This window comes from Melopsittacus undulatus, chromosome 3, assembly GCF_012275295.1.
Source record: "Melopsittacus undulatus isolate bMelUnd1 chromosome 3, bMelUnd1.mat.Z, whole genome shotgun sequence".
Classification (NCBI taxonomy): Eukaryota; Metazoa; Chordata; class Aves; order Psittaciformes; family Psittaculidae; genus Melopsittacus; species Melopsittacus undulatus.
In genome coordinates this window covers 55,199,418-55,221,823 of record NC_047529.1, presented here as the reverse complement: position 1 = coordinate 55,221,823, position 22,406 = coordinate 55,199,418, and the positions used below count along the sequence as shown (strand labels likewise).

At 40.4% G+C, this 22,406-nt stretch overlaps 1 protein-coding gene across 1 annotated transcript; it reads left to right on the top strand.

Annotated features, from left to right (window-relative positions):
* Positions 1–3,778: 3,778 nt before the first annotated feature.
* On the top strand, positions 3,779–20,669 carry CCNC (cyclin C). The gene is made up of 12 exons (XM_034060597.1): positions 3,779–3,916; positions 4,588–4,694; positions 8,250–8,334; positions 8,578–8,647; positions 10,112–10,163; positions 11,799–11,854; positions 13,088–13,123; positions 14,480–14,571; positions 15,303–15,370; positions 15,505–15,584; positions 18,133–18,251; positions 18,938–20,669. The coding sequence occupies exons 1-12, from the start codon at positions 3,885–3,887 to the stop codon at positions 18,990–18,992; spliced, it is 852 nt and encodes a 283-aa protein (XP_033916488.1). The 5' UTR covers positions 3,779–3,884; the 3' UTR covers positions 18,993–20,669.
* Positions 20,670–22,406: the final 1,737 nt, after the last annotated feature.

Below are 22,406 nucleotides of genomic sequence, written 5' to 3'. Positions count from 1 at the left end.
AGTACCCCTCAAAGCACTGGGAGCCTCCTGGGTGCTGTAGCACAGGAAGGATTTCCAGCATGGCAGAATGTCTCTTTGTAGGGTAGTAGGAGGGTGGCTGAGCAGGGTAATGTATATCCCAGAGGCTTTTGCTTCTCTCTATGTATGTGGGGCAGGGAGTGTTTCTTCTTCCATAACTCTGGTACTAGTGTGATCTGCTGCAGTGCTGTGAAATGGGGTCATGCAATGCGAGGCCTGCCCTGTTGGGAAAAGGACAGTCTGGGAGCAGGGCTGGCAAGACCCTGTGATGCCAAGTGCTCTTGTTCCAGCAGCAGTAGATAGCTCCTAGGTTGCCAGGTGCAGGGCAGGCAGAGCTGTCCCCTGTGCCCAGTGTGCAGTGGAGCAGTGGTATTTATCATAGTTGTGTCAAGTCTCCTGCTTGATCCCTACTAATTATTTTGTGCCACATTGTAGCACAGCATTTCAGAATTGTTTTGGTTGGAAAATACCTTTAAGATCATTGAGTCCAGCCATTAACCCATCACTGCCAAGTCCACCACTAAACCATGTCACTAAGCTACACATCTACACATCTGTTAAATACCTCTAGGGATGGTGACTCCAGAAGCCTCTTCCAATGCTTGACAACCCTTTTGGTGAAGATATTTTTCCAAATATCCAATCTAAACCTCCCAACGCAACCTGAAGCCACTTCCTATTGTTCTATCACTTGCTACTTGGGAGAAGAGACCAATCCCACCTAACTACAACCTCCTTTCAGGTAGCTGTAGAGAGCTATAACATCTCCCTTGAGCTTCTGTGAGAGCCTGGACATTGAGCTTGTCTCAAATACCGCTTACATTGCATAGTGAAAGTCAGAGACAGCAAACTGAGCTTGTTTCAGGCACCATTTGCATTTGACTATGGGAGAACTTGAGCTTAAAGAAGCAAATAACAAGGATGTTGGCACTCCATACTGAGGAGCTAGGACTGTTCAGATCCCTTCATTCAAAGCTGATGATTCTCCACAGGAATGTGAAAAATGCTTAACTCAAAGGATGACTCAAGTGGAGGGAGTCAAATAGCTGACACCACCATATGAGGGACACTGCAAGTGTTCACTAATCTACACCCATCATTATCATATTAACACCTTTCCATGCTTTGTATGCAAATGATGGATAACACCCCAAAGAACATGAACATAGAAGGGCAGGTCTCTGGTCAGAGGGAGAGCTCCTTCTGATGATATCGATGATACCCTGGGTGAAGAGGATCAATGAGACGTCACTGGATCCATGAGTAATAATACTTCTCTTCCCACTCTTCTCCTCTCTTGTCTCTTCAAGTATGTAGAAAGTTCCTATGTTAAATTTTGCTGAATGAAGCCATTTCCTTGCTTATTGGTGATGGTGGGGTTGGCTGCCTTGCAGGATATTTACTTCTGTCTCTTTAGACACCCCCTTAGTTCAGACTGATGAAGGTGAGAGAAACGTTTTAAGTGATGGACAGCAATGGAGGGAGTTTGCCCACTGTGAGGGGAATCTCTAGGAAGCAAGCAGGCTGCTTTTTGCACAATATGCTTTTTGCAGATGGGCAAGGCATACTTAAATTCCAGAAAAAAATAGGTTTTGTCAGACCATGCAAAAAATAGCCCTCATGTGCTCACAGGTCTTGATATCTATTATCTAAGCACAACCTTCCCAGCAGGATATACCAGGGGTTATTTCACCTTGACAAGGATATACCCTGTCAGAGTGCTTCTTGCTATTACCATGATTGTTGACAGGAATTCTGCTGACTTGTGTGGGTGCAGGAGTGGGTCTGAGCCCCAGCCTGGGTTTATGGTGGAATGGGGAGGCCATGGCAGCTGCAGCTTTCTATAGCTGCTGCCAGTTGTTGCCTGTCTATCTGTCTTCCTGTTTTGTGTCCAGTCAGCCTTCCTTTTCCTGCCCACATTCAGCCCTGAAAACTGGGCTTGTAGGAGGGATGTGTATACACTCATCTGGGTGAGACCACACACGTATGTCTCTGGGTGTGAAAAGAAATAACTCCCCCAATCTTCGTTATGCCACAGCAGGGTCCTCGTTAGGAGCAGACAACTCAGCCTGTTGATTTTGTAGTGAAGGTGTGGAAATGGGAAATAAACCCAGTAGACTGACTTACTCAATCCACTAATTTCATACACGGTGCATGTAGAGGACAAGGGAGAGAAATGGATGAATGTAACGTAGGTCAAGCTCACCTTCAAGACCCCAAGAGTTTCACCTTTTTAATATTCTTGGTTAATTAGCAAATTAATGGTTAATTGGACTTGATGATCTTAAGGATCTTTTCCAACCTAGTTGATTCTATGATTGATTCTACATTAGGAAACTATTCTGGAAAGCTGTGGCAACAAAGTGCAGAACTTAATGATTTAGACAGCAGTTTTAATGCAAACATGCTTGGGTCAAATATTACATCTCATGAAACAAGGACATCTCTTTTACTGCATCCATGCTGGCACACCACACACTAGCACCACGTGCCAGGGCTCCAAGGACACCCACAGCCCTGGCCATCCCTGCCCACCCCCAGAAGCTCACCTTACCCTTCCCATGGCCCAGGACCCCATCTCCGCCCCCCAAGGCAGTCAGACACTGCTACATGCTGCCAAACTGCATTAATGAGCCTTCTCCCCAAATATGGAGTGGGGTTTAGCCAGCATGTGATAGGAGTGTGGGTACTTGGCCTCTAACCACATCAGTCACAGCAGCCTTGCTCAGGGTCCCTTGTTGGCTGAGTGCTCCCAGCTCTGCCAAATGCCAGGCAGACCTGCTGACCTGGGAGGCGATGGATAGTATTCAGATAGACTCCTCCACACTTTTAAAACATATCCTTTTTTACTGATCTTGCTGCAAAACTCAGGTGTACTTTCCCTAGCAACAGGCACCATCCATCCCCTCCTCCCTCCATGCTCGTCCTGCTGGGAGCACTGCATCCTGGTGGCAGTGCAGGTACCAGACCCACAGCTCCTGCCCTGATGCACCCTTCCTAGCAATACATGGATCTCAGATCCCATCAGAAGTTGAGTGCTGTGAGTGTTCTGCATGCTGCCACAAGGAAGAGCATGAAAAGAAAGTTGCAAAGGGCTCAGGCCTGGGTTCTTCCTGTTAGATGTTAAATAAAATTACCTCCAGAGACTATTTCCATTGAAAATTCCAGCATGGAGCAAGCTGAACTCTGGGACCTTGGGAATGGGTAAGACGAATTTAAGTGAGGTAGATACAGTGGAAGACAAGTAAGCAGCCTTGTCTACAGTCCCAACTGGGACCTTGGTGGGAGTGGACTGGTACTGAATTTAGACAGCAACGGTTTTCCACTGAAAGAGGGCAGTTTGAACAGAAGGAAGTAGTTCTTCACTATGAGGGTGGTGAGGCACTGGCATAGGTTGCCCAAAGAAGCTGTGGCTGCCCCATCCCTGGCAGTGTTCAAGGCCAGGTTGGTGGGGGCTTTGAGGAACCTGGTGTAGTGGAAGGTGTCCCTGCCTGTAGCAGGGGGTTGGAGCAGGATGGTCCCGAAACGGCTCTGTATGCAGTGGGCATAGCACGGGAAAGCCCTGGCAGGACGCGCTGCACTCCGGTGCGTGCTCCGTGTGTGCCTGGTGCCCTCGCTCCCACCACCACAGCGGGCGGCCGCGCTCCGGGGCCCGACTGCTTCGGCGGGGCCTGCCGGGGCCGGCGGAACCTCCGCGCAGGGGAACGGTTCCCCGTGCCGCGTGTTGCCGGCCGGCGGCGGCAGGCGCGGGGCGGTGGCGGCGGCCGCCTCCTTCCTGCTGCCGGCGCGGGGGCGGCGGCGCTGGCGCGGCGGGGCCGGGGCATCGCGGGCCCGGGTGCTCCTCCCGCTCCTGAGCTCCGCTCCCCATGGCCGGGAACTTCTGGCAGAGCTCGCACTAGTGGGTGCCGCGGCCGCGGGGGTGGGCGGGGGGCTGCGGGCCGCCGCCACGCTTTATCCATTCATTGCCGGGCCGGGGTCGCGGGGCAGGACGCTGCCGGAGGCCCAGCGGGGGTGAGGGGCCTACGCGGCGCTGGGCCGCGGGTCCCGGCGGCGGGGCCTGCTCGGCGCGGAACCATGCCGGCGGTCCGGCTGCAGTGGCGGCGGCTTAAAGTGTCGGGGCTCCCCGGGAAAGGCGTCGCGTCCTGGGGCCGTGCCCGGGTCTCGGGCGGCCGAGGCAGGCAGCCGCGGCCCCTGCGGTGGGGTATGTTTTCTGTCGGCGGCGGGGCACCCAGGCCGGGCTGCGTTAAACCACTTTGTGGTGAGCGCGTCGAGGTTTAAATGGGTGTCTGTGAAGTGCTAAATATAACGTAAAGCTTGCTGGTGAGTGTCAGTGTGTAAGGTCTATAAAGCCGGTTTAGTTTGCTGTAGGTAAAGGCAAATCCTGGTCCTTGCTAGACAGTGCTTTTTCGTGTCTGAAAACCTGTAGAGAACGGTGGCGTGAGAGGATTGTATGTGGCTTGGTTAAAGGTCACTAGCCCTTCAGACCTGAGCCTCAGTCTGTAGTCTGTTTGTACAGTAAATGGTGTAATCTTGACAAAGAGTTGCTGACATTATTTTATCTCCCTTTAGTTTACAATGGATTTTGGATAAACAAGATCTGTTGAAGGAACGCCAGAAAGACTTGAAATTTCTGACTGAAGAAGAATATTGGAAGCTACAGATATTTTTTACTAATGGTAAAACTGCTTTATTTTTATTTTTGCCATAAAATTTGTTGTCTGCCACATCTAAATTCAAGTTTGAATTGCTTAGGGAATGTAATGTTTTCATTGTGATATTACATATACTTTCACAACCTGTTTTGGCAACTAGAATATCAATAACATTGGCATTTGTTTGTGGTATTAACACAGTTCAGGAGAACCTACAGGCAAGCTACCTGCACATACAAAGTTTTAACATGTTATGGAACAAATAACATTTGTACATTTGGTACATTTTCTTATTTTCAAGCAGTTCTTAACCAAAAAGGAAAAGCAAGGAGAACCTGCTAAGCTAGTATAGTAAGGGCGTAATGTAAATAATAATACTCAGACCGGGCTTTTGGTGGCCCATTAAGCTGTGGTGTTTTGTCCCATCTGCGCAGTCCTGTTGAGCAAAACTTGGAAACTTGTCACTAGTGCTCAGTTATGTTCTTTGAAACCTGCACCACAGCCTGTGTCTTGCTTGTGACTCATTCCCTAGCACTGAGTGGCTCTCATGTTGTCTATAGGTTTCCAAGAGCTGTTGGCAGGCAGCCTGTTCTCCCACAGTGTCTGGGGCTTGCCTGTGAAGTTATCTAAGTCTTACTTGGTCCTGCAAAGTATTTAACCATATGAACCATCGTGCTAGAGCATTTCAGATTACACAAGCACTTAAACTCTTTTCTGTGCAATAGATCAGCATTAAAAAAAAACCAAACAAACCACTCCCTAAGCAAGGATATTGCAAAGGAGCAGTTTGTTTGCAGACAGCTGTTTAATGTTTCTTCACAGCAGACTTTTAAAGTAGAGAATGCTATCTAGCTGGACTGGAGACAGAGAAGTGACTTTCCCAAGGCTGCTGAAAGATGTTATGTCAGTGCTGTAATGCTATCTGTGAAAAATACTTGTTCTAGCTTCTCTCTTAGCATAGCTATTTTTGTAATAATTGTGTATGCTGCAAATCTGATTGCTGTGAATGCCACCTGTGTTATCACTTACCCAGCACCAGGAAATCAAGCTAGTAATGCTTTACCTATTTGATCAATTCCTGAAATTCCTTGAATTTAAAACAAGGTGTCATAGCTTCATAATGCAAAAAGAGAAGATAGAGTACTCCTGTTTCTAAAACCGTATTTCTATGCTAATTTTCACTAGCATTAATTTGAATTACAAAATAGGCTTTTTCAAAACGTTTCACTTCAGTATTTTTCTTGAGTAAACAAAAGCTTATAAGGTAGACAAGTTGGTTTCAGTTTGTGGTTCTCAGGCTTCTTTTTCTTGGCACTCCTTTCCTCCCCTGAAGGTATAGTGTGTGACCTGTGGCAGCTGGAGAACAGTTCTGCCAGTATCTCCTTTGTGCATGTATGAACACAGCCTGCCATGGAGGAGAGTGGTGCTGGGCTTTCACTGCTTTGGTAGTAAAGTGAGTCACTGTCACAGGGGCTGCTGTGCACTGGTGACACCTCCGGCACAGCTTGCCTTCTTCACGCCCTCGATATGTGTTGTATTATCAACACCTGCCTCTGAATAGGACCCTGCTTTGGGTTCATAGAGCCTCCCTCTCTTCTCTCCTACTTTTTGCATTACCTGAGTAGGGATATGAGTCTTGGGCATGGCCTGTCACATTCAGAATGTGTCTGCCCAAGACATGGTGTTCCCTAAAGCAACCAAAAAATTGCCTGGAGAGAGGCAGTTTCCTTCTGCCTCCTCTTTGGAAAACAAGTACAGTAGATCACCAACTGATTGTATGGCCATGCCCAACTATTCAGAATGTTAATATTCTAAAGAAGGAAAACTATTATCTTCTGAAATAGTTCAAAAAGGGAAACTGACATTGATTTATTTATTTGAATCGCCAAGTCTTAGTAGAGTTTTTGGTTGAAAAGCACATTAGTTGATTTCCCTTTCTGGTTTAGGGCAGAAGCTGTAATGTTTGTGGTACAGGCTACTCAAGATACTCAAATTTTAAATAATTTTTATTAACCCCCACTGAAACCACTTATATTGTAAACAGAAGGGAATAAGTAATCCAGTAGTTTCTTTTAAAATAATTTAAAAATTAATTACAAGTATTGGACTTTTTCCCAGCGTATACAAGCTTCCATTTCATTAAGTCTCTCTAGGCTCTTGTCCATTTTTTTCCCTAAACCAGACTTGATTTTTCTCTGACAGCAGATGGCCTAACCGTTCCTGAAAATCCCATGGGAGTAAGAAACATATTTGGAGAATTCTGTTTATCTGCATATTCAATTTTTTCCTGATGCTCTAGTAGCAGGGCAGCTTTATAGCCCCATGGTTTAATCAAAAGAAAAAATCCTTTCAAACCTCCCAAGGTATGCGGATAAATATTTTACTCTTTGTAGAGATACTGCATACCAGGATTAACCTCCTTTCTGGCAGTATTGCTTGTCCTACTGTCACTGGCAAGCTAGGCTCAATTTGGCATTATTCTATTTAGGAAAGGAGTGGTGTGACACGGACAGGGATTTAATGTTGCTTTGGGTAATCGTAGTGGGTGTCAAATTAATTACCTTTTCCTATGGGGGGAAAAAAGTTGCCAATCATCCATGCTGTTCAGGGTGGTTTTCTCCTTTATCTCCTTCCTGCCTTCCACCCTTTTCTAGCCAACAATGCCCTTGATATTTGCGTGTTTTAAAATGCTGTGATGCTCATTAGAAGTGGGAGTACGGTGTAGCCTGACTGTTCCCAAGGGATATGGGACAAGAGCATAGGGGAAAAAAAATCTGGACTTGGGTGCTTAAGTAGTGACTGAGAAACATAGCCAAGCCTTGCACAGAATAATGGCCACAAAGAAGTATGGGAAAAATAACAAGTAATAACCTTATGTTTCACTGTGCCATTCTCTATATCCAACCACTGCACTTAATCTCAGCTTGATGCATCTAATTTGCTTGGCACCTTTCCTTTGCCTGGGAGGCCAAACAAGAGCTACCTGCACAGATGACACCAGGGTTGTTTCTTGGCCAACTGGCAGAGGACCACTGTGATGGAGCAGCTGACTGCTTCCTCTGGTCTCCCACCCCCTCTCCCTGGACTAAATATGTCATTTTTTTAACACCTGCTGTCTCTGCCAAATTTAATGACCATGTTTGCGTTGGCAGCTTTAGTTGTTTGAAAAAAAGCCCAAAACAGAACCCAAAACATCATTTTGCATGGCACTGAAAAGCTGTAGTCTTATATTTTAAGTGTTTAATTTTGTTTTGCTCTAAAATGGAATACTCAAGCTTTACCCCTCTGAGATTTGTGTTGTCATCTTCTTAAAGATCATACTCACTTTGTACACAATGAAGTTACTTTTCCCTTTTCAAAAGTGTCCACAGGCTTCAGGATGCAGTGCTGCTTCTTCAGCTGCAGGTCTGTAGGTTTACAGGAGCACGTTATTTCAGCAGAACTACGTATCTGAACTGGGGGAGAAGACTGCAGCTGCTCCTTAGCATCCCCAGAACTAGTCATGTGTTGAGATCCTGTGCTATTTGGTGTCAAGTTGTTGTAAAAACTCAACTTAAGCTTCTGTTCATTTTTTTTAAGTTATCCAGGCTTTAGGTGAACATCTTAAATTAAGACAACAAGTTATTGCCACTGCTACAGTCTACTTCAAGAGATTCTATGCCAGGTAGGACTGTTTACTATGATGGTACAAGAATAAAACATTTGCTAGGCACATTTTGGTAGCCCTTTTAAAATGCAGTTCTTTATTAAAACCAGTGCCACTTTTGTTTTCTGGATGGTATAAAATTTTTATGCTAATAAAGTTAACTTAAGCTTTGCTTTTTCAAAAGGAAGTGTGGTGCTCTTAATAGATTAATCGTTCTACGTGTATGAAACAACATATTATAATTTTGTTATAACATTTCAGATATTCCCTAAAAAGTATAGATCCAGTATTAATGGCTCCTACGTGTGTGTTTTTGGCATCCAAAGTAGAGGTATGAAGTATTACGATTTTTTAATGTAAATTATGTGATGTATGAGAGAGAGAAAACGTTTAGAACTTGTAAATTTTTTGTCATTCTTCATGCTTTGGGGTTTGAAACCTTCTCTCTTTTTTTTATATAGATTTCTATAGCATTTGAGAAAAGGAGATGGAGAAGGCCTTCAAACATGTTATTTAATATTTGATCTTTCAGTTTTGTCTGAACTACTAACCCTGAAGGACCTCTGAAAATTGGAAGGAGTATTTTAAATGGCTGTTTCACTGTGATACAGTGTTTACATATTTACATATTCAAGTATCTCAAATTGTGCAGTGTCTCCTTTCTGGTGTGTTTTTCCTTATTTATGTTTACTCAGACTTTAAAACCTAATTTGAAATTTTTTCCTCGTTACCCTTTTCCCTTTAATATATTTTCCCTACATATAGTCAGGGATTCTCAGAGTTTACCACACTTTCATTACTTGGATTAAAAGTATATTGTAGCTCATACATCATCTTTGAGAAATTATTGTAAGGAACTGATCCATTAGTGTTGAGAAGGCTCCATGCCTCTACCATTAGAAATCTACTTTGAATGTGGCCAAGGGTTAGCATCAGCTGGGCACTGCTGAGGACTGTAATGCAGGAAAGTTTTCAGCTGTTTGAGAGGTGTCTACTTCATGGGGAAAAAAGTCACAGTGGCCAATATGTGATCTGTCAATGCAAATGAATTTTACAGGAGGAACTCAAATACCTAGTGATGGTAGAAGCAGTCCTGCTAAACCAGTGTCTGCATATGATGCTGTTGTCTGTACAAATACTGTGATACCTTTCAGTGTTTGGAAGAGAAAGAGTACTGGAGAGAGTATTTTAAGCCTTTAAGAAGGTACAGACATAGGGTGTATACATATACATGTACCTTATATTTTAGAACAAATACTAGAAGTCTGTGCAGTCCTCCCTATGCTAAAGTTTCTGCAGCTTTAGAGGGCAGCTTTAGCAGTAATGTTTCAGCTATACACTTCTCTGGAAGAACAGCATATACAGAAAAGTTCCAGCTCGCTGACTGTCTCAGCGGAGGAGCTAAGGCTTTATGGAAACAAAATAAGAAAGGTAGTTAAAGATAGGTTCCTAAAGGCAGTTTTTTCTCCCAAGTGGGATAAGGAAGCCCTCTCGCCTCTTGAAGCCCTCTCGCCTATTTTATATGTGGAGTGTTAGCAACCTGAGCTTTTGTGACTTTAGTTCCTTTCATAAATATTTACTATTCCTCACAACTTAAACAACAAAGTGACTAACAGAAGAAAAAAACTCCTTACCTAAGAGTTTACCCTCTTCACCTTAAAAAGAAAGAAAAAGGGGTGTGTGGGGGGAAATACTACATAATAGAAGACCAGTTTAGTAAAAAGCTATTATTTTGATAACTTCAAGTATATAGTGTTTCAGGTGGTTCACATCATTTATCATTCTTTTTCTTCAGGAATTTGGTGTTGTTTCAAATACAAGGTTGATTTCTGCTGCTACTTCTGTATGTAAGTATCAGTGATTTACATTACACTGGGGTTAGGTACCTCTGCAGGGAGATCTGACATTTTCTTTGTGGGTTTTTATGTTTGCTTGCTGTTAAAAAGTATCTTTTTATCATGTCACAGTGGGGCTTGTGTGTTGACTTCTAGGAGCCAGTTAAAGCCATTTCGAATAAATAACTTCTGTTTCTAAATATAGATCAGACAGATCCTTTCTGTATTAGCTTTGGTTGATTCTGATTGGAACTTACGCCAAGCATAAATAAAATCAAAGTAATAAAATTAAACTATTGATGTTTATAAACAGTCTCAAATAGTAAATTGAATTCTGAACTACTCAAAAGGTAGAATTGGAAACTTAGGGCTTTATTTGTCTGTTTTATGAAAAATATGGCTTCATGGAAGTACATGTTTTCAGAATTATTGGAAGGCTGTATACCTCCTTGGGTTTTTTAATCCTTTTTCCCAGCACCCCCCATCATAAAGTTAGTCTTTGCGCATGATATTTATAAAAGTACATTTTATAACCTATATATCGTTCACAAATAAATGCAATAAAATCACACTGTAGTTGTGTAATTCTCTATCTTTCCCACTCACTTTATATTTCCCAGTTTCTGTAACTTGCATCTTATCCATCAGGGTCTTAAAGTGATGGCTTCCTTAACTGTATATTATAATTTGACCCAGAAGGTCCAGCTGCTCTCAATAGACAATTCTTGGCTGTGCTCTTCAAAATGTAGGTCAGTGCTTTTGGAATCCCTCTTAGCCATTGAGGGGACAGGTGACTGGCTGTATCTCTAGCCTCCACATGCAGTAAGTATATCAGTCCATGGGGCTGGCCATATGACAGTTCCACCACCAGAGACTGAAACGTGTCTTCAGTGCCAGCATAACCAAGACCAGTGCTGGATTTAGCAGTAAGAGTTACTGTTTTTTACATCAGTAGCGTCTCAAAGCACAGATCTGTGTGGCAGTTTTGATGAATCAGTGAGAAAGATGGATTTTGGTAAATACGCAGTAGCTGATTTTACTTGGATATCTGGTCCTGAGTTGTGCTGTTTCTGAAAATCCCAAGTGTCAGAATCCCATGGCAGATTCCCCCCCCAGTTACTCCTTCAGACCTAGAAGCTCTGCCTGCCTTGAAATACTCTGCATTTTGTGGAAGTGGAGACCATGATGTCATTTAAAATCTTGCATGTTGGAAGATCAAGTCTGTGTAAAAAAACTCCACATGAAAGTCTCATTTGGATTTAGTGTTGGAACTGAGATCCTGAAGGGATCATGAGATTTGGAGTGACATCAGTAGGTTGATAGCTCTGTGAATGATAACTCATGGAAAGTTAAATGTCCATAAGCTAGTTGTTGTTGGTTAACCAGAAGATTTAATAATGCCCAAAGCAGCAGACAAGTGTCTGGCTGCGCACCTGTGCAAATGTAGGTTTCAGGTGTATTTCTTTTTCCCTTTGAGGATCTTGAATCTTGTACCTTAACTTTTCTCCTCCAAATAAAAACCTTTTGTACTGCAGGTAGTTGTGCTGCCAAATGGATGTGAAGGGCTACATACACATGAATTAACAGAAAGGAAAACAAAAGTATTAATTACATGATATTTAACGTACTGATTTTTCTTTACTGTAGTGAAAACTAGGTTTTCGTACGCCTTTCCGAAGGAGTTTCCTTATAGGATGAACCATGTAAGTATTTTGTTCAAAATACAATTTGATCAAAGAAATTCAAAGACAAATAATTGTAGCAGGAAATCCTATCTTTTAATTTCTAAGAAAGAAATATTTTCATACTCACATGTCAGATTGCTCATAAGTTTTGGATAGATTTTTGGCAAAGTTGCCTTTAAAAGTAATAAACCTTATATAACCTCTTCTCCTTAAGTTATTGACAGGGATGCTATAATATATATATTACTGAAATAGTAATGTAGTATGATGGTAAGAGAGATTTTTTGAGCTCTTTTTTGAATGTTCTTGTTTACAAATACATTGCTGCAGGGAAAGTAAATAGCCCTTGCACCTGGGATGCTTCCAAGCTTGCACAAAGGAGCAGTTGGCTTACAGAAAGAAGTTTTGGTTTTGCCTGTAAAATGTAATGGCTTTTGAAAAATAAATTAATTTATGACATAAAATTTAGGTTTATCAGTGGTTTTCAAGGCATTCTTGGCCACAATGTTAAGAATTTTTGTCATTTTTCTTGAAACCAGTTTTGACCTTTGCTAGAGTATTGTGAAGGTTAAACCAGACCTAATTATTTTTAGATCAACTGACAAATACTACTTTCTGTTGGTTGGCTTTTCACCCACTCTAGAAAGGCAAATGATATATCAAGAATATAAAATATCTAAGTCTTTGCAGTAAAACTGCACTGCTATTTTAGAGATAAAGGCAAATGGAAATATATTTGGTAGTATCACTTTCCCATAGTGAAAGCAATCTTTTCTTTGGTACCGCTAATACGTCACTGTCTCTGTGGAAAATAAGAGCTGATTTAATTACTACAATTGGACAGAATATTTAATGTGAAATTAAATCTGAAAATACTTTAAAAGGCCATTTGGCATGTTAGTGGTCTGGTGAAGAGGCTTTAATTCTACAAAAGGATTTCTGTATTTCTGTTAATTGTTAATACACCGGGAACAATTCATTGCTGCCAAGTGTTGGAACAAATCAGACAAGTACTGCGAATTAGGTAGTCTCTCCTAGTAAAGTTAATCCAAAATCCTGAAATGCATTGTTATTACAACTGAAGTTAAGTTACAATGGTGGTAAGGAAATTGCTAATGGTAATTTTATTTTTATTTGGTTTTGTAGCTTCAGATGAAATGCATTTAGGACTGTTGGAATTCTGGATGGTGGTTAATTCTTTCTGCTGTCTGAAACATGCTGCTGTTTAACTGTGATTTTACTTCTTTGCAGATACTAGAATGTGAATTCTATCTCTTAGAATTAATGGTAAGTTGTGCTTTTTTGGTTTAGTATTTACATTTCCACCAGAATACCATAATTACTGTGCTGTCATCTAAGCTGAGTGAGGGCTTGTGTTGAAGCTGGACTTAACAGAAAGAGGGCATATTGCAGGAGCAGTGGGGCCAGGAGGATCACCTTTGGCTTTACATCCCAACGGTTAGGGCACTGTTGGGAAGGGTAAAATCAACATTCTGTTTCCAGAACTGTTTCTGTTTTTAAAAGAAAGATAATTGTATATAAGTTGTGCTGCAGAGACAAGGATGTCAAAATCCTTATTTCCCCAGATGAATGGACTGTCAAAAGCATGAAGAATTGTATTCTTTCTATGCTTTTTTCTTCTTGCTTGGAAGAACCTGGAGCTATGTTTTCTGCATTTTTTAGGGCAGCTGAAAGGATGCAGCCCAGGCTTCTTAGTAGGCTTAGGTAAAGTGATGCTCAGTTTCTGCATATAGGCACCAAGCTGGCTCTACTAGAGTAGTTCAGCTCAAGTGCAAGTGCAGAGAAGAGGAGAGAGAAGCCAGGGAGGAGTCTAGCAAGTTAGTCAGCAACCAGGAAAGGATATGTTTTGGGAACAGGACACAGAGGAAGCTGTATCAAAAGTTTTTGTTTGTGCCTAGAGTTGTTATAACCCCTTTATACATAACCTATTTACATTTAGTGCTAGATACTTCTGCTGTACATGGCAGTAACTCTTGAGTTTTGAATACATGAGTTTTATACAAATAACTGTGTTTACAAGGAGTTAGATTTTGGGAATTAACTTAGTTTTTCAGTATGCTATGTAATATATAGTAGGTGTAATAACTGTCTCACTTCAGTGCACATGTGACTTAATGTGGCTTTTCCCTATAGTATTCCTTCAGTATCTAGTTGGCTGCTTTCTGCAAGAGGGTTACTCTTTCTTGTTTACACCAACCTGGGCCTGAAAAGAGGGGATTTGAGAGCAGTGGATTTTTTTTCTTTCTTTCCTTTCTTTCTTTCCAAACCAGTGTCAATTATTTTGGCATGCTTTCCATGTATGGTATTTAGTGACAGACTGTTTTCTGGCAGTGTTTTGTATTTCCAAGTGGGAATTACGGGTTTGTAAGCAAATGAGGTTTCAGTGTGCTGCAGATGTGGCTTTCTCTGTCTCTTAGGGGAAAGACGTTGATGGACTGGCAACCATGCTATGTAATGGTATTCTAGAGAGAGCTCTGCCCTCATTAGAGCAGGGTTAGGTGTCAGAATGCTACTTAAAAAAAAATAATCAGTAATTGACTTGTAAACCAGATGGTTTTAATATGAACTGACAACATGTTCTGCATTGTAACCTAACTTTCATCCTGTTGACATTTTTCCTAGGACTGCTGTTTGATAGTATATCATCCTTATAGACCTTTGCTCCAATATGTACAAGATATGGGCCAAGAAGACATGCTGCTACCTCTCGCATGGTAATGAAGACAGTGATTAACAATAGTGCTTCCTTGCAGCAAGAAAGCAAGTATTTAACAGTTATGTTTCAAAGGTGGTTAAGCAAAAGCAGGCTTAGCCGTATTTGAATATGAAGGGTGCCCTAGTTAACCTGTGCAGGATATATCCCTGAACTTAGCTTATTCTGACTTTAGCTCTGAAATTATTTTAGTTCACTCTGGTCTAATTTTTATTTTTAGACTAGATCTAATAGCACAGTTTTTCACACTAGAGAATGGTGACTATGGGTAGAGGTAATCGTTTTCTATCAATGTGGGCTTTCTGCTGTATCTTGTAATAGAAGGCAGAAGCAGTATATAGGGGTTTTCAGCTGTGTTAGCAGAGCTCTCAATCTTGAACTATTTCTCAAGTACAGAAAGAGTGCAAGTACTACTTTTATGCTTGCTCTTTTTTATTTGTGAAACATGGATAATTATTTTACAGTGTATGTCAGCACCCTCTGCAGAAAGACATTTATGGTACTATAATAGTGTTTCCGAATAGACTTCTGCTGTGACTACAAGGAAGAAAGTGAAAGGCTTTACAGATTTTTTACAAGGGAAGAGATCTCTTCCCTTGCTGTTTTGCCTTGCAGCCTCACAGCTTCTGCCATCTGAGGAACTGGCAAAATATGTATAAACTGACAGCAGTTTTTGAAATCTTATAGTCTAAAGGTGAATAGAACAATACTTACCAGTTCTTTCTTGCACAGGAGGATAGTGAATGACACATATAGAACTGATCTTTGTCTGCTGTACCCTCCTTTCATGATAGCTCTAGGTAAGTAACAGAAGTAATATCTCTTGCCATATTTAAATGGATGTATTCCATGTACTTTTTATAAAACATAGAATGTTTTCAACGGTATAAAGAGTGGATCTTTGTTCAATATCTGTGTCACCTGATCTTTGCAGCTTGCCTACATGTGGCCTGTGTTGTCCAGCAGAAGGATGCAAGGCAATGGTTTGCTGAGCTGTCTGTTGATATGGAAAAGGTAATTCCTGCCACCTGTTGTGGACTGACCAGAAATGGTAGTCATAGTTATAAAACTACTGGCTTACATGTTTGTGGTACTGATTTGAACTTCATTCAGTGATCATATGTTACATACTGTTGAAATTAGGTGTATCTCTCAGGGAGAGAGACTATGTCAGGTAATTTGGTTATCACCCTGCTCTGAAAGTCAGGACAGAACTGTTATAAGTGTTGCCATTTTTCAGATGGAAATATAAACCCCATATCCTTTGCATTTTTCCCAGAAAATGAATTCCCCGTGTTTTTCATCATCCAAGATTGCCGCATGAGTTTGACATTTAAATTCTAGTGCATGTGATTTTCTGATTCACCTTTCAGCATCGTGCCTGCATACTGTTCTCATTTTCTCCCTATAATTGTGCCTAGAATAGCAGAGTGTAAAACGTGCTTAACACTTTCAGGATGACCAGGACCGTGACATCAGTCAATGTTAAGTAGAGGAACACCAAGGTTATTCAGTTGAGTTCCTGCTATTGCAAAATCTGTGTCAAATAATCCCCTTCTTAAATTTAACAGGTTCCAAGGCACAGTTGTTCTCATACCAGTAATGTTGTTCATCTTCACTAGTTCCTTTCAGTTTTTAGGTTGATTTATTTAATCTTTGTTTAGCTCCACCAAACAAGCTGGGGGTTGCTTAGCACTCATGCTTCTTATCATGCTGCTTCACTCTGCACATATTTTTCAGTCTTCCTTTTTTGAAACTGTCTGGAATTAAATAGGATATTACGGATGAAGTACACCATTGCCCTCTGTGCCCTCAGTATTACCCTTTATCCTGGCATTGTATTTTTATTCTAGGATTTGTCTTCAAATTTAAGCACTGTGTGGATGCTGAAGCTGCACCAAGTGCTCTGTGAATTATGCTGTCATGCATGTAAAAGCAGGGTGACAATAAATTGGCAGTAGAGGAGAACCAGCCTACATATGACAGATAAGGTTACCATAAGCTTGGTACTGAACATGTTTGAATGGTTTACATGTCATGGTTCTCATGCCAGTGATACAATCTAAGCATGATTTTTTTAACATTAATACCATGGATCTTTTAGCCAACTGTGACTTTTGTTTCAAGGATACATAATCAAAGTCCATGTATTAAAAAGACATTTTTTGATGAGAAACTTAACATGAGCTGGCACTGTGTGCTCTCAGCCTAGAAAGCCAACTGTTTCCTGGGCTGCATCAAAAGGAGCATGACCAGCAGGTCGAAGGAGGTGATCCTGCCCCTCTACTCTCCTCTCATGAGACCTCACTTGGAGTATTGTGTGCAGTTCTGATGTCCTCAACATAAAGAGGACATAGAACTGTTAGAACAGGGGACTGGAGCAGGATGATCAGGGGACTGGAGCACCTCCCATATGAAGACAGGCTGAAAACGTTGGGGCTGTTCAGCCTGGAGAAGAGAAGGCTGAGTGGAGACCTCATAGCAGCCTCCCAGTATCTGAAGGGGGCCTATAAGGATGCTGGGGAGGGACTACTCATTAGGGACTGTAGTGATAGGGGTAATGGATTAAAATTTAAACAGGGGAAGTTTAGATTGAATATAAGGAAGAAATTCTTTACTGTTAGGGTGGTGAGGTACTGAAATGGGTTGCCCAGGGAGGCTGTGAATGCTCCATCCCTGGTGGTGTTCAAGGCAGGGTTTGACAGAGCCTTGGATGATACGGTTTAGTGTGAGGTGTCCCTGCCCATGGCAGGGGGGTTGGAGCTTGGTGATCTTAAGGTCCTTTCCAACCCTAACTCTTCTATGATTCTATGAAAGAAGTCGACTTTATTGAATTAGAGAATGATTCATCAAATTACAAACTGAACATTGTCCACTTTTTACATAGAATATTGCATTAGAAATTTAATAGGAAATAAAGATAGTTGTGGTTCAGTAGATAGAAAATGTCCAAACTGGTAGAGAATGCTTACAGTTCCAGAAATGGAATATGAAATTCCAACTATTCTTATATGTATATGAGAGTAAAATAATAAGAATATTTGAAGAATAAGAAGGATTCAGACACTCCTGGACTCTTTGTTTCTTGGAAGGAGAGAATTAAGACCAATGTCTTGTGGTTTTGGGCGTTTTGTTTTTCCTGTGCTGTGCCTGTGATGTGTATAGAACATTTCTAGCTATCAGTTATTGTATTAGTAATCCATTGTCATCTAGCTGCAGTCATGATGCCAGGTGTCTGCATTTTCCCTGTAGCACAGTTGTAAGCTGTGGTAATAGTTGCAAATAAATAAATAAAAAGCTGTTTAGCTTGCAGGGGAGAAGTGTTATATACAGTTGAATGGGAGGAAAAATATTGTGTTCAGGCTTCCTTTCAAAATTAAATCAAAACCTAATTATAAAAATGGTTGATTGCAAGCACAGATTACATATGAGACATCCCTGTTTATAATATGAAAATCATGCTGCTTAATTTCAGTTCAGGGCATGTTTAATTAATTGCACACTGGCAAAGATAAAAATCATTATTGTGTCTGACCTAAGGATCTCTTTTCTCTCTAATCAGATTTTAGAAATAATCAGGGTTATTCTGAAGCTATATGAGCAGTGGAAGAACTTTGATGAGAGGAAAGAGATGGCTACTATTCTTAGTAAAATGCCTAAACCAAAACCACCTCCAAACAGGTACTGTACTTCGTTAATACGCCTTTCACATGGAAAAACTGAAATATTCAGAATGAGTTGATATTTAATTTAATTTAATTTGAGGTATAGTGTTATGCTTTTATGGTGCAGACTTTTTTATTACAAACTGTCAAGTCTAATTGTTCAGGAACTAGTGAGAAGCAGAATACATTGTTTTATGGAGGGCATTAATGTGATTAGAATATAATCAATACAGCTTAGTAAATGTAAAGAACGGCAGTATGAGGCTCCATGCTGGCCCAGATGTGTTGGAACTAGGCCTGCTTGATGTTGTATTTAATTACTGTGATTAAATATCACTGCTTAAATATCTGTACATGCTGATTTCTGTGCACATGCTTACGTAAGGTGAACTTTGACATGCTGACTTCAGAACTGGATTCAGCAGGCAGCTACATGGGGATATATTGAAGTTATTCTTCAATTAAATAGACTGAAGTTATTTATGCATGTGGAGAATAACCTTTGTGTTTTTAATGAAACTGAGCCGAATATCTTAACCTATTTGTGTATATGTTGAAAGGATTTTCCTTGAAAAGGTTTTTACTACTTTCAAAATACTGTATTTTTAATTATTAAAAAAAAACAACAAAACCCAACCAAACCAAAAATGTAATATTATGATTCTTTTTGAAGACATGTTTTTGTTTTTTTCTTCCAAACAGTGAAGGAGAACAGGGTCCAAATGGTAGCCAGAACTCTAGCTATAGCCAATCTTAAGACATTCCAAAGAATTTCTTTATGGACCACTTTGACTCAAGACACCCTGGGATCTTTCCTGTGTTCATGAAATGGACAGAAGGTTTTAGTAACATCTTTGACGAAGAACTTGAAGAATAAATAGCTTGTTTGTGTCAAGCATTTGGAAAGCTTTTTCTCTAAAACTGCATCATTTTCTCTAAGCTGGAGCAGATGTACTAAGATTTTTCAGTGTAAGGAATCAAACATTAAACCAAGCTGCAAAAAGGTTAACACCATCCACTGAAAACAAGTAGGTCATTATTTGGATTGTTTGCTTTGAGGAAATTGTAACTTGCCATGGAAGTGAACTATTTTTAAAACGACAGTAACCTGAAGCCTAAGTGTAACTGTGTTGATGACTTGTGTTGTCTTCATTTTGTTTGTGGCTGAAGGAGGATAGTGCCCTGTATGTTAAATTTATTCATTACCCTGAGTTCTGTTGATTTTTTTAAAACAATAAATGTGGATTCATTAACAAGTAACACACCAATCCTTCAGAAACAAAGCCAGCAAATAATATTGTTACAGTTTTAATGGAAGCTGCGGGAAAGAAATTCAGTTCCTTTTTTTTTTTTATTAGAAGAAAGCTGTTTTACTCAGTAGATGTGCTTGGAGGGTGTTTTGCCATGAAGCATAGTAGCCCAGCTGATCAGAGAAGTGCAATATGTATAGTGATTCTGCAGTTTTCTTAAACATTTCAAGTGTTACAAATTAAAAAACCCGACATACTATGACTTCTTTTTTTCTGCAAGTAAGCGTTCTGTGTTGTACAATTGGAATAGTTCACAATCAAGTACCAGTCTGGATATGATTACCATTTTTTATGGATTTTGTTTTGTACAAGAGATAAACACTGTTAGTCTGCCTTCACTGTTAGTATGAATTTGTGTGGTTCGTTAGAGTTTATTTAAGAGGTTCAAGCTTTCAGTGAGCTTCATACTGGCTAATTTTAATTATGATGTTAGGAGGAACTTTTTAGAATAACTGAAATGGGATTCCTTGGTTAACTATGTGCTGGAGAAAATGAGATTCCTTCAAGCAGAAGGCCGTATCCTGTGTTCCTTACTCAGGCAGATATCCCACTGAAGCCAGGAATTGGCCTAAATCAAATTTCTTGATTTTTAGATAACTTTGTTTCTAATTAAGTTCTGTACAACTTCATTTTGAGTAATAATACCAAAAATACCAAAACTGAATGACACAGTGCAGTCATGTGGTTCTCCTTTTTTTTATTTTTCCCCTGAAACAACACATGTCAATGGTCCGAAATCCTGGAGGGAAATTCTTAAAAACTCTTGCTCTGTGATGCATCTTGGTTCCACAGACCATCCCCTTATAAAAACCTCAACAGTTTTTGTGAGTAACTGTCTGTCTTTGTAATTGGCTGGTCATTCAGTGAAATATAACTGAAGTGTGGTTGTATGTAGCTCCTTTGGCTACTAGCATTTATTTCTGTTCAGGTCATTTTTGTAAAACATTAGGCAAACAAGCCCAAACATCTTGGTCTTTGCTACTTTTGTTGTCATTTGATTCATATCTTTTATAGACACTTGATTGATGAAGTGGAATTTGGCTATTTGCCTCTGTTTCTTGAAGTCTAAAATGTGCTATTTGTAATGTGGACTGGGGGAGTAGAAATAAATCAATGCAACTTGACCCCTGTGTGGAGCTCTTTAACAGGAACTGTTCTTTAGGTAAACATCAGTCTTCTCAGATACCTCACAATTTGCTGAGAGCAGATGTTTTTAAATCAGGGATTTCAAACCATTAATTATTAAGAATTCTGTCTGGAGTGACCAAAGTTTTCTTGCTGCTAAGGCACCTTTGCAGACTTCACACCTTAATTAGCTATGTGACCTAACCCTCAGAGCTAAAAGTTCAGTTCAGGCACTTCTAAATGGTAAATAGAAGTAACTTCTCTACTGGGGAGGTTAGGATAGTTTTACCAGCTGTGATTCCAGTGTAAACAGTGAAAGGATATGAAGGACAGTCAAAAGAACTACCAGTAATGACAGACAGTTATAAAAAGAAATATGTAAATTGGAACAACAGGAAATGGGACATGATGTGAATTCAGTTGCTTTGCTGCCAACCAGACAGAAAACAAACCCTACCTTTACCATGCTTTATTCAAAGGAGAGAAATGTATAAAAAATGTGTATTTTTAAAAGAGAGAGAGCTGAAAATCTTCATAGATACATGGTTCCAGGTGACAGTGGAGTCTCAAAGCAAACACAGGCCATCTATGCCAAAGACCTGAGGAAAAAATCTAAATGGAAGAAACTGAACTGGATCAGACAAGTTACCTCAAAAACCATAGTTTGAAAAGCAAGTTAAATATATCTTTTTATGCATATAAGATACATAGTGATTTGAGAAACATGTTGCAGAAAACTACCAAGATTAATAAAAACTAGATCTACCAAGACTAATAAAAATTATGAAAGTAAGAAATACACAGTGGCTTTCCTATTAAAAAGTCCACAACTCTTCAGCTCAGAAGACATAGTTGAGGTCTAGAAAAATCTTAAGTAGCATGAAGACTGATGAGATGACAACTGTTCATCACTTCTGACAGAAGAAATGGGAGCATGCAATGAGAACAGTATGTGACAAGCCTTATCACAGCACCTTGTTACACCCAGTGCCACCTGCCGTGAATGCCAGGAGTTTGTACTGATAATTTACAAATACCCAAATATACCAGGACATGCAAAGCAAATATCAGAGCACTTGGAGTAGTAAATGAGAATAATCTGGCGATTTTATTACTGCACACCTACCCGTTTTCCTCAGATACTTAGCACTGGTTGCTGCCAAACAGAAAATAATGGGCTATACAGATCTTGGTATGACCCAGTATAACTGTTGTTCATTCTTTGAGGTTATGTAGTTCTAGGTATTCCCAACGAATTTTAACAAAAACTACAAAAAAAAGCATTGGCCACTTAGATTAAATTCTGATCAAGTGTAGCTGATGAGATCCCCTTGCTTTGTTCATTTGTACACTGAAATCGGGTGTCTCAATCAATATAGCTAAGCATGCTTAATTACACATTTAGATAAACATTTTTCCGTGTGACCTTAATGATCTAGAGCAAAAGGCATCATTAGTCCTGGCACAACATAGCCAACAGTGAGCTTTGGTTGTCCCTTTGACTATGTGCCCATAGCGCCGGTGGAACTGACAGTCTAAGTCATGGTAAACAGGCAAAATCATAGGATTTACCTAAATCCAGCAAAACTGCTGGCATGTGTTATTCCTAATGCAGTCTGAAAAAGACCTTTCCAGAGTAAGATAGTGCAGAGTAATTGACCACAAGGTAACCTCTTACTCATCCTGGCATTTTAATTTCATCTTACTCCTATTAATTCATCAGTTAAACTAAAGCA

Bases quoted from the DNA above. Each gene is read 5' to 3' on its own strand.
- CCNC (XM_034060597.1), top strand. From the start codon at position 3,885: ATGGCCGGGAACTTCTGGCAGAGCTCGCACTA. The intron at 4,695-8,249 runs GTAAAACTGCTT...ATTTTTTTTAAG, and splicing joins ACAGATATTTTTTACTAATG to TTATCCAGGCTTTAGGTGAA. The intron at 10,164-11,798 runs GTAAGTATCAGT...TCTTTACTGTAG, and splicing joins TTCTGCTGCTACTTCTGTAT to TGAAAACTAGGTTTTCGTAC.